Source organism: Lithobates pipiens, unplaced genomic scaffold (assembly GCF_037356315.1).
Source record: "Lithobates pipiens isolate NorthernLeopardFrog02 unplaced genomic scaffold, aLitPip1_a1.2 Scaffold_27, whole genome shotgun sequence".
In the NCBI taxonomy this organism is placed as follows: Eukaryota; Metazoa; Chordata; class Amphibia; order Anura; family Ranidae; genus Lithobates; species Lithobates pipiens.
In genome coordinates, this window is record NW_027507788.1 from 223,747,169 (window position 1) to 223,760,182 (window position 13,014).

Here is a 13,014-nt window from a genome sequence, read left to right on the forward strand (position 1 = left end):
TACATCAGACCAGATCACCTTCCTCCATACATCAGACCAGATCACCTTCCTCCATACATCAGACCAGATCACCTTCCTCCATACATCAGACCAGAGCACCTTCCTCCATACATCAGACCAGATCACCTTCCTCCATACATCAGACCAGATCACCTTCCTCCATACATCAGACCAGATCACCTTCCTCCATACATCAGACCAGATCACCTTCCTCCATACATCAGACCAGATCACCTTCCTCCATACATCAGACCAGATCACCTTCCTCCATACATCAAAGCAGATCACCTTCCTCCATACATCAGACCAGATCACCTTCCTCCATACATCAGAGCAGATCACCTTCCTCCATACATCAGACCAGATCACCTTCCTCCATACATCAGAGCAGATCACCTTCCTCCATACATCAGACCAGAGCACCTTCCTCCATACATCAGACCAGATCACCTTCCTCCATACATAAGACCAGAGCACCTTCCTCCATACATCAGACCAGATCACCTTCCTCCATACATCAGACCAGATCACCTTCCTCCATACATCAGACCAGATCACCTTCCTCCATACATCAAAGCAGATCACCTTCCTCCATACATCAGACCAGATCACCTTCCTCCATACATCAGAGCAGATCACCTTCCTCCATACATCAGACCAGAGCACCTTCCTCCATACATCAGACCAGATCACCTTCCTCCATACATCAGACCAGAGCACCTTCCTCCATACATCAGACCAGATCACCTTCCTCCATACATCAGACCAGATCACCTTCCTCCATACATCAGACCAGATCACCTTCCTCCATACATCAGAGCAGATCACCTTCCTCCATACATCAGACCAGATCACCTTCCTCCATACATCAGCCCAGATCACCTTCCTCCATACATCAGAGCAGATCACCTTCCTCCATACATCAGCCCAGATCACCTTCCTCCATACATCAGCCCAGATCACCTTCCTCCATACATCAGAGCAGATCACCTTCCTCCATACATCAGAGCAGATCACCTTCCTCCATACATCAGCCCAGATCACCTTCCTCCATACATCAGCCCAGATCACCTTCCTCCATACATCAGCCCAGATCACCTTCCTCCATACATCAGAGCAGATCACCTTCCTCCATACATCAGAGCAGATCACCTTCCTCCATACATCAGAGCAGATCACCTTCCTCCATACATCAGAGCAGATCACCTTCCTCCATACATCAGAGCAGATCACCTTCCTCCATACATCAGACCAGATCACCTTCCTCCATACATCAGACCAGATCACCTTCCTCCATACATCAGCCCAGATCACCTTCCTCCATACATCAGACCAGATCACCTTCCTCCATACATCAGACCAGATCACCTTCCTCCATACATCAGACCAGATCACCTTCCTCCATACATCAGACCAGATCACCTTCATCCATACATCAGACCAGATCACCTTCCTCCATACATCAGACCAGATCACCTTCATCCATACATCAGACCAGATCACCTTCCTCCATACATCAGACCAGATCACCTTCCTCCATACATCAGCCCAGATCACCTTCCTCCATACATCAGACCAGATCACCTTCCTCCATACATCAGACCAGATCACCTTCCTCCATACATCAGACCAGATCACCTTCATCCATACATCAGACCAGATCACCTTCATCCATACATCAGACCAGATCACCTTCATCCATACATCAGACCAGATCACCTTCCTCCGTACATCAGAGCAGATCACCTTCCTCCATACATCAGACCAGATCACCTTCCTCCATACATCAGAGCAGATCACCTTCCTCCGTACATCAGAGCAGATCACCTTCCTCCATACATCAGACCAGATCACCTTCCTCCATACATCAGAGCAGATCACCTTCCTCCATACATCAGAGCAGAGCACCTTCCTCCATACATCAGAGCAGATCACCTTCCTCTATACATCAGACCAGATCACCTTCCTCCATACATCAGACCAGATCACCTTCCTCCATACATCAGAGCAGATCACCTTCCTCCATACATCAGACCAGAGCACCTTCCTCCATACATCAGACCAGATCACCTTCCTCCATACATCAGAGGAGATCACCTTCCTCCATACATCAGACCAGATCACCTTCCTCCATACATCAGACCAGATCACCTTCCTCCATACATCAGAGCAGATCACCTTCCTCCATACATCAGACCAGATCACCTTCCTCCATACATCAGAGCAGATCACCTTCCTCCATACATCAGACCAGATCACCTTCCTCCATACATCAGACCAGATCACCTTCCTCCATACATCAGAGCAGATCACCTTCCTCCATACATCAGAGCAGATCACCTTCCTCCATACATCAGAGCAGATCACCTTCCTCCATACATCAGAGCAGATCACCTTCCTCCATACATCAGACCAGATCACCTTCCTCCATACATCAGACCAGATCACCTTCCTCCATACATCAGAGCAGATCACCTTCCTCCATACATCAGACCAGATCACCTTCCTCCATACATCAGACCAGATCACCTTCCTCCATACATCAGAGCAGATCACCTTCCTCCATACATCAGAGCAGATCACCTTCCTCCATACATCAGAGCAGATCACCTTCCTCCATACATCAGACCAGATCACCTTCCTCCATACATCAGACCAGATCACCTTCCTCCATACATCAGACCAGATCACCTTCCTCCATACATTTTGGGAGTCTCCCACATGCCTTTTCACAAACTCAAAGCGTTCCATTTCATTTTTTGCTGAAAGTAATGTCTTTCTTCTGGCCACTCTGCCATAAAGCCCAACTCTATGGAGCGTACGGCTTATTGTCCTCCTATGTACAGATACTCCAGTCTCTGCTGTGGAACTCTGCAGCTCCTCCAGGGTTACCTTAGGTCTCTGTGCTCCTCTCTGATTAATGCCCTTCTTGCCCGCTCTGTGAGTTTTGGTGTTCGGCCGTCTCTTGGCAGGTTTGCTGTTGTGCCATGTTCTTTCCATTTGGTTATGATAGATGTGATGGAGCTCCTAGAGATCAACAAAGATTTGGAGATTTCTTTTTATAACCCAACCCTGACTTGTACTTCTCAACAACATTGTCCCTTACTTGTTTGGAGAGTTCCTTGGTCTTCATGACAGTGTTTGGTTAGTGGTGCCTCTTGCTTAGGTGTAGCCTCAGTTTCCTGTTCTTAGCTGACAGGAGTGGCACCTGGTGCGGTCTTCTGCTGCTGTAGCCCATCTGCTTCAAGGTTGGATGTGTTGTGTGTTCAGAGATGGTATTCTGCATACCTTGTGTGTAACGAGAGGTTATCTGAGTTACTGTTGTCTTTCTATCATCTGGAACCAGTCTGCCCATTCTCCTCTGACCCCAACAAGGCATTTTCCTCCACACAACTGCCGCTCACTGTATATTTTCTCTTTTCCCACCATTCTCTGTAAACCCGAGAGATGGTTTTGTGTGAAAATCCCAGAAATACTCAGAATGGCCCATCTTCCACCAACATCCATGCCACGTTCAAAGTCACCCAGATCCCCTTTCTTCCCCATTCTGATGCTTAGTTTGAACTTCAGCAAGTCGTCTTCACCACGTCTAGAGGCCTAAATGCATTGAGTTGCTGCCGTGTGATTGGCTGATTAGTAATTTGTGTTACCAATCAGGTGTACCTAATAAAGTGTCCGTTGAGTGTCGTATGTTATAGCGTATCACTTACTCTCTGACCTGTGCTGATGTTGGTTTTGCAGATGGCCGAGCAGTTGATGACGTTGGCGTACGATAACGGAATTAACCTTTTTGACACGGCTGAGGTCTACGCTGCAGGGAAGTAAGTAAAGAATTAACCTCTATTGTCTGCCATAAATGTATATTGGTTTCCTCCAATCGCTGGGCTTCATATCAGAATTATCTGCACCAATCACATTCCTTGATTTTTCTCGGCTTGGGTGGAACGGAGAGGCTGTTTTATGAAGATCGAGGATCGGGGTTCTCACCAATGGTAATCCAGGAACCCTCACCGTTTAAAACGACCTCAAAAATCGGGTTGCTTTGGGCAACAAACCTAAATTGTCCAATTCACATGATCGTTTTTATTAGTCATCCCTGGAGCTGAGCAGAGTTGGAGCCGATGATTGACTTCAATCGTTCTTCTTTCCTTTCTCACCAGCATGCTAATTCAATTCTATGCAAAAAAACAAATGGCTTCCAACACAAACCTTAAGATTTCATCACTGGGTCTCTGTGCTTCTCTGTGCAATGCAGGCAGATCATGGCTCTCGCCTCTGCCTCTCCAGCAGTGATCCCTGTCCTCTGTCCTCTGCCTCTCCAGCGGTGATCCCTGTCCTCTGCCTCTCCAGCGGTGATCCCTGTCCTCTGCCTCTCCGGCGGTGATCCCTGTCCTCTGCTCCTCCATCGGTGATCCCTGTCCTCTGCTCCTCCAGCAGTGACCCCTGTCCTCTGCTCCTCCAGCGGTGACCCCTGTCCTCTGCTCCTCTAGCAGTGATCCCTGTCCTCCATCTTTGATCCCTGTCCTCTGTCCTCCATCTTTGATCCCTGTCCTCTGTCCTCCATCGGTGATCCCTGTCCTCTGCTCCTCCATCGGTGATCCCTGTCCTCCATCGGTGATCCCTGTCCTCTATCCTCCATCGGTGATCCCTGTCCTCTGTCCTCCATCGGTGATCCCTGTCCTCTGTCCTCCATCGGTGATCCCTGTCCTCTGCTCCTCCAGCAGTGACCCCTGTCCTCTGCTCCTCCAGCAGTGACCCCTGTCCTCTGCTCCTCCAGCAGTGACCCCTGTCCTCTGCTCCTCCAGCGGTGACCCCTGTCCTCTGCTCCTCTAGCAGTGATCCCTGTCCTCTGCTCCTCCAGCAGTGACCCCTGTCCTCTGCTCCTCCAGCAGTGACCCCTGTCCTCTGCTCCTCCAGCAGTGACCCCTGTCCTCTGCTCCTCCAGCGGTGACCCCTGTCCTCTGCTCCTCTAGCAGTGATCCCTGTCCTCCATCGGTGATCCCTGTCCTCTGTCCTCCATCGGTGATCCCTGTCCTCTGTCCTCCATCGGTGATCCCTGTCCTCTGTCCTCCATCGGTGATCCCTGTCCTCCATCGGTGATCCCTGTCCTCTGTCCTCCATCGGTGATCCCTGTCCTCCATCGGTGATCCCTGTCCTCCATCGGTGATCCCTGTCCTCCATCGGTGATCCCTGTCCTCTGTCCTCCATCGGTGATCCCTGTCCTCTGTCCTCCATCGGTGATCCCTGTCCTCTGTCCTCCATCGGTGATCCCTGTCCTCTGTCCTCCATCGGTGATCCCTGTCCTCTGTCCTCCGTCGGTGATCCCTGTCCTCTGTCCTCCGTCGGTGATCCCTGTCCTCTGTCCTCCATTGGTGATCTCTGTCCTCTGTCCTCCATCGGTGATCCCTGTCCTCTGTCCTCCATCGGTGATCCCTGTCCTCTGTCCTCCATTGGTGATCTCTGTCCTCTGTCCTCCATCGGTGACCCCTGTCCTCTGTCCTTCATCGGTGACCCCTGTCCTCCATCGGTGACCCCTGTCCTCCATCGGTGACCCCTGTCCTCCATCGGTGACCCCTGTCCTCTGTCCTCCATCGGTGACCCCTGTCCTCTGTCCTCCATCGGTGATCCCTGTCCTCTGTCCTCCATCGGTGATCCCTGTCCTCTGTCCTCCATCGGTGATCCCTGTCCTCTGTCCTCCATCGGTGATCTCTGTCCTCTGTCCTCCATCGGTGACCCCTGTCCTCTGTCCTTCATCGGTGATCCCTGTCCTCTGTCCTCCATCGGTGACCCCTGTCCTCTGTCCTTCATCGGTGATCCCTGTCCTCTGTCCTCCATCGGTGATCCCTGTCCTCTGTCCTCCATCGGTGATCCCTGTCCTTTGTCCTCCATCGGTGATCCCTGTCCTCTGTCCTCCATTGGTGATCTCTGTCCTCTGTCCTCCATCAGTGATCCCTGTCCTCTGACCTCCATCCGTGACCCCTGTTCTCTGCTCCTCTAGCAGTGATCCCTGTCCTCTGCTCCTCCAGACCCCAATACTCTGTTCTACTTATTCCCTGTACACTGCCCTACCGATTCCTGTACAATCCCCTGCTGACCTCCCACCCTTTGCTCTGCTGTCCTCCCATCCTTTGCCCTGCTGACCCCTTGTCCTCTGCCCCCTTGACATTTTTTTTTTTTTACTGCGCCCCCACATCAGACAGGCTAGATCCGGCCCTGAGCAGTTTTAATTCCATGGAGGAGCCTGCGCCGCTGTACATGACTGAAGGAACCGCTATTTTCTTGGAAACAGAAGAGGAAAAGAAAATGGTGACACATACTGATGTGAAGATGAAAGCGGCTTCCCCCATTAACCGGCGCCAATAAATGGAGCAGAATTTGGACATCACAGTGAAGACAATAATTGAGTTACAAATCCTTTTCCATGAAAATCTCTTTGTTCTCCGTTTGTATCAGAATTTCTGAGAATTTTCATTTCTGTAGAAAAGACGTTTTTTTTTTTTTTTTTTTTTGCTGTAATTTCCGGCCTGAAATGAAGTGATGCCGAGTGTGGAGATTACCATCATTAATTCCCCTTCAGATGATTCTCCATATGAGACGCCCGCTGTCTGTCCTCCGAGATCTTCCCTGTATGGAGGACATCAGAGAATTCCCAGAGGAGTCCATTGAGGGCCAGAAACCATTCCGTTCTCATTGTATGGAGGAGGATCTGATATCTACACCCCGGGACTCAGAGACCTCATGGGGCCGGGACGGCATTCCTTTGTCTGAAACCTATATTAATAATTCCTATGTGATATACATCAGACCAAAGAACTACAGGAGATGGTCAGAGACTGCAGACATGGTACAGGAGACGGTCAGAGACTGCAGACATGATACAGGAGACGGTCAGAGACTGCAGACATGATACAGGAGACGGTCAGAGACTGCAGACATGATACAGGAGACGGTCAGAGACTGCAGACATGATACAGGAGACGGTCAGAGACTGCAGACATGATACAGGAGACGGTCAGAGACTGCAGACATGATACAGGAGACGGTCAGAGACTGCAGACATGATACAGGAGACGGTCAGAGACTGCAGACATGATACAGGAGATGGTCAGAGACTGTGGACATGATACAGGAGATGGTCAGAGACTGCAGACATGGTACAGGAGATGGTCAGAGACTGCAGACATGGTACAGGAGATGGTCAGAGACTGCAGACATAATAAAGGATATGCTTAGAGACTGTAGTCATGCTATTGTACATGCTCAGAGACTGCAGGAATACTACATAAGATGGTCAGAGACTACAGACATGATACAGGAGATGGTCAGAGACTACAGACATGATACAGGAGTTGGTCAGAGACTACAGACATGATACAGGAGATGGTCAGAGACTGCAGACATGCTACAGGAGTTGGTCAGAGACTACAGACATGATACAGGAGATGGTCAGAGACTGCAGACATGCTACAGGAGTTGGTCAGAGACTGCGGACATGATACTGGAGTTGGTCAGAGACTGCGGACATGCTACAGGAGACGGTCAGAGACTGCAGACATGATACAGGAGACGGTCAGCGACTGCAGACATGATACAGGAGATGGTCAGAGACTGTGGACATGATACAGGAGTTGGTCAGTGACTGCAGACATGACACAGGAGATGTTCAGAGACTGCATACAAAATAAAGGATCTGCTTAGAGACTGTAGGCATGCTATTGTACATGCTCAGAGACTGCAGACATACTACATGAGATGGTCAGAGACTGCAGACATGGTACAGGAGATGGTCAGAGAATGCAGACATGATACAGAAGACGGTCGGAGACAAAAATAGTGTCATACGCCCCAGATGGGAAGAGGGGGTTTCTCAGCTAATCACACCCTCCTGATCCTCAGCTAAGGGCAGATTGATTCCAGGATGTAAATGCTTCATGAATCATCTCCCCCCTACTCATGATGGCCACGGCTAGAAATGCTGGAGGGGTGGGGAGGCGTTTCAAAGGTATTTCTCAACAAAATAAAGCATGGAGACATGAATAGATGGATGGATGGGGGGAGTTTGCATCGATTATTAAAAAAAAAAATGTAAATAGTGTTGTAATTTTTTTTTGGTTGCATTTTTATTCCATTTTCTTTTTTTGTTTGTCTTTTGATCACCTCTCATTCGCCAATCCCTGCTCACGTCCTCACGGTCGGGTCCTCACCTCTCTTTGTGTCATTCTCAGGGCAGAAGTCGTATTAGGAAACATCATCAAGAAGAAAGGTTGGAGGTAATTATTTGCACTTTGTGTGATGAATCTTTAATGCGGTGACCAGTTTCATCTGCACACTTCTTGCTCAGGAGCGAAAAAAAAGAACTGCCGTGAATTATTAATGCCGCCAAATACCGCCGCTTAATTTCTTGATATCTCGGCGGGTATTAAACTCGCACGCTCTGCTCGGCGGAAGGTGGAAACGCCATTAGAGGATATTAAATGACGCGCTATGTACAGAGGTATACCGGCACCCTGCATTCACAGGGGGTTTTATTACATTTTATTTTTTTATTTTTTTATCTTGATTAAAGCTTAAAAATGATAAACTGAACAACGAGCTTCATAAACCATCCGATACGGAGCTAGAATAGAAGATAAAGAGTAACTCCGCCTTATTTGAGAAACCCCTCCCCCTCTGAGTGATCTCTGTACATTGCAGGGATTGTAACTTTGTAGCAGATCCCGACCTTTTGTTATTCTGAATAAATAGCTGTTTGTTTCTCTGTGTCCATGTGCCCAGTGAATGTGAATGGGAGCGACTTTATCATTATCATAGGGCAAGTTGCGTGTATTTAAACATCAATTGCTGCACACGTGTGAAGTATCATTGCGAATGAGATCAATAATTCTACACATGTAACTCTAACCCGATTACTTGTAAAGGTTTTTAGAGCATCGCCTATGGAGAATCTTATATTTTACCAAAAAATTGGGTATAATATTGTGTTTTGCACTAAAATTGTACTCAGTGTATTTTTCCTCAAAAATGCAATTGGTAAATATGTGCGCAACTCTCATGCAACATAAAAAAAAAAAAATTTGAAATCACCACCATTTTATTTTCCAGGGTCTGTGCTTTTGAAAAAAAAAAAAAAATTATATATATATATATATATATATATATATATATATATATATATATATATATATATATATATATACACTTTTGCGAGTTTACAGTCATTTCTAGAAAAAAAAAATGCATATTTTTTTTACATGTGTTCAAAAAAGAAAAAAAAAATGCCCCTCATGCGACAATAAAAAAAAAAAATTGAAATGACCAACATTTTCCTTTCCAGTGTCTGTGCTCAAAAAATATATATATACTTGTACTAGTTTACAGTAATTTATAGAAAAAAAATACAGATTTTTTTACATGTTCAAAAAAGAAAAAAAATGGCTCTCATGCAACAATAAAAAAAAAAAAAAAAAAAACTTGAAATGACCACCATTTTATTTTCCTGTCTATTTTATTATTATTATTATTATTATAATATAATATTTTATTTTGTCTGTGCTTTAAAAAAAAAAAAAAAAATATATATATATATATATATATATATGTGTGTATATATATATATATATATATATATATATATATATATATATATATACATATATATATATGATTTTGTGAGTTTACAGTAATTTCTAGAAAAAATTGCAGATATTTTACGTGTTCAAAAAAATAAAAACATGGCCCCTGGTAGACAAGGGGTTAAAGTTATTGGATAAAAACTATTTTACTATAGACACATCAACACAGCATATGTTGTTTAACCACTTGACGGGCGGGCTTTTTTCTGCACTTTTTATTTACAAGTGTACATTAGTATATTTTACTAGAACCTCCAAAACATTATATATATATTTTTTAGCAGAGACCCTAGAGAATAAAATGGCAATTGCTGCAATTTTTTTTATGTCGCCTGGTATTTGTTTTGCAAATAAAACTGTTTTGGGGAAAAAAAAAAAATTAAATTTTGATGAATTAAAGAACAAAACTGAATATTTACTCCAGTTTGTTTGTAAAATGTGAAAGATGACATCACGCCGAGTAAATAGATACCTAACATGTCACTCTTTCAAATTGCGCACACTAACGGAATGGTGACAAACTACGGTGCTTAAAAATCTCCATAAGGGATTCTCGAAACGCTTTTTGCAGGTTACCAGTTTAGAGTTACAGAGGGTCTAGCACTAGAATTATTGCTCGTACTCGTTCACAGCGATACCTCACGTGTGGTGCGAATATTGTTTACATAGGCATGCACAACTTGCGTTAGCTTCTGCGAGGGATGGAGGCGCTTTAATACTTTTTTTTTTCTTATTTATTTTAATTTTTACACTGTCCCTTGATCTTTCGCTTAAAAAAAAAATAAAAAAATAAAAAAAATAAAAAATAAAAAATGTTTACTTCCAGCATGGACCGGAATTGATACTTTACGTGTGGTGCGAATATCGTTTACATAGGCATGCACAACTTGTGTATGCGTTCACTTCTGCGAGGGATGGAGGCGCTTTAATACTTTTTTTTTTTTCTTATTTATTTTAATTTTTACACTGTCCCTTGATCTTTCGCTTAAAAAAAAAAAAAAAAAAAAAAAAAAAAGATAAGAAAAAAGAAATAAAAAATGTTTACTTCCAGCATGGACCGGAATTGACATCATGATGTTAGTGATGTGAGTTTTGTATATAATCATTATTTTTTTTTTTTTTTATTGCGGTTGGCAAGTGTGCTCCTAATTGTATATATGTTGTTATCAACATCTATAAGTCAAATAAAAAAAAAAAAAATAGAAAAATCTAAAATTTTCCCCTTATGTCTTGTATATCTTATGTCACACAAAAAAAAAAATGTAATGTTAATTTTGTTGTCTTTTTTTTTTTTTTGTTTCTGTTCTTTTCTAGACGGTCCAGTTTGGTTATCACAACCAAAATTTTCTGGGGGGGAAAGTAAGTCATCCAAACCTTTTTATACCTCCTCGTGTGTTTGTACATAGGAGCCAATCATCCATAACGCTTTTCTACATTCCAGGGCGGAAACTGAGCGAGGTTTATCCAGAAAACATATCATTGAAGGTAAGTGTCCTTCCCTCCCTTATATCTGCCGCTCTGTGTATAAGAAGTGGTGCAATTTAAAAAGCCGGTTTGCAGTCAAGCCTGTTACTTTGGATTACAGTGGCTGTTGGTAAATGGGGGGATCACCTGCTGGGTTCTTGTATCTCTCAGCTACTTCAATGCTGAGACATCCCCACCGCTATTCACAGTTCTGCTTTACTTTGGTGGCCATTGCATAGCTAATTAATACCTTTTAATATGACCTTGTGAGGGAGAGTGGAAGCCGAATTATAACAGAACAATCCCTGCACCGGGGTCTCTGAGATGTATAGGAGGGATATTCAGAAAACGAGTATTCAACGACAACCGGTATCGGGGTCAGATTTAGTGGAAGTGACCTTTAAGAACAAACCAATAGTTTTTACAAATGCAGTGAGAAGATTTGTGTTTTCTGATATTTGTTGGATACTTTTCTAGAGCCAGTGGATCATTTCCTAGAAAAAGTATATAAATGTAAAGAGGAAAAATAAATTCCATTTACCCTCTTCTTGCCTTCTCTGTGTATATAGAATGTGAATGAGCCCTGCGGGACTAGAAATCAATGACCACTTATTAATAAAGTGATTTCAGAGCAGAAGAATGTAACATGTGGGTCAGCCACGCCTCCTGACCTTTGTGGACACAACCCTGACCTTTGGGGACACACCTCCTGACCGTTGGGGACACACCTCTTCACATTTGAGGACTCACCTCTTCACATTTGAGGACACACCTCTTCACATTTGAGGACACACCTCTTCACATTTGAGGACACACCTCTTCACATTTGAGGACACACCTCTTCACATTTGAGGACACACCTCCTGACCTTTGAGGAGACACCTCCTGACCTTTGAGGAGACACCTCCTGACCATTGGGGACACACCTCCTGACCATTGGGGACACACCTCCTGACCATTGGGGACACACCTCCTGACCATTGGGGACACACCTCCTGACCTTTGAGGACACACCTCCTGACCTTTGAGGACACACCTCCTGACCTTTGAGGACACACCCCCTGACCTTTGGGGACACACCCCCTGACCTTTGGGGACACACCCCCTGACCTTTGGGGACACCCCTCCTGACCTTTGAGGACACACCTCCTGACCTTTGGGTACACATCTCACCTTTGAGGACACAGCCACTGACCTTTGGGGACAAACCTCCTGACATTTGACCTAGTCCAAGCTCTAAGTCCTGGCCTTCTTCTTTAACCACTTCAACCCAGGAAGAAAAAAAAAAGGTATAACAAAGACACTAACTACTTCAGCCCTGGAAGATTTTACCCCTTTCCTGACCAGAGCACTTTTTTTGCGTTTCAGCACTGCGTCACTTTAACTGACAATTGCGCGGTTGTGCGACGTTGCACCCAAACAAAATCAATGTCCTTTTTTTTCCCCCCACAAATAGAGCTTTCTTTTGGTGGTATTTGATCTCCTCTGCAATTTTAAATTTTTGCGCTATAAACAAAAAAAAAACATTTTTTTTTTACTTTTTGCTATAATAAATATCCCCCAAAAATATATAAAACACTTTTTTTCCCCTCAGTTTAGGCCAATATGTATTCTACATATTTTTGGTAAAAAAATCGCAGTAAGTGATTATTGATTGGTTTGTGCAAAAGTTATTACGTCTACAAAGTAGGGGATAGTTTTATGGCATTTTTATTATTAATTTTTTTCGTTTTAGTAATGGCGGCGATCTGCGATTTTTATCGGGACTGCGACATTATGGCAGACACTTTGGACACTATTTTGGGACCATTGTCATTTATACAGTGATCAGTGCTATAAAAATGCACTGATTACTGTGTAAATGACACTGGCAGGGAAGGGGTTAAACACTAGGGGTCGATGAAAGGGTTAAGTGTGT

At 44.6% G+C, this 13,014-nt stretch overlaps 1 protein-coding gene across 8 annotated transcripts in view; it reads left to right on the top strand.

Annotated features, from left to right (window-relative positions):
• Window positions 1–13,014, top strand: part of KCNAB2 (potassium voltage-gated channel subfamily A regulatory beta subunit 2) — a 330,950-nt gene that overhangs the window by 270,580 nt on the left and 47,356 nt on the right. For all 8 annotated transcript variants that reach the window (XM_077458287.1, XM_077458289.1, XM_077458288.1 and 5 more), the window contains 4 exons: window positions 3,742–3,821; window positions 8,226–8,270; window positions 10,947–10,991; window positions 11,074–11,117. In XM_077458287.1, the coding sequence (XP_077314413.1) occupies window positions 3,742–3,821; window positions 8,226–8,270; window positions 10,947–10,991; window positions 11,074–11,117 (214 nt within the window). The remainder of the gene's footprint in view (window positions 1–3,741; window positions 3,822–8,225; window positions 8,271–10,946; window positions 10,992–11,073; window positions 11,118–13,014) is intronic.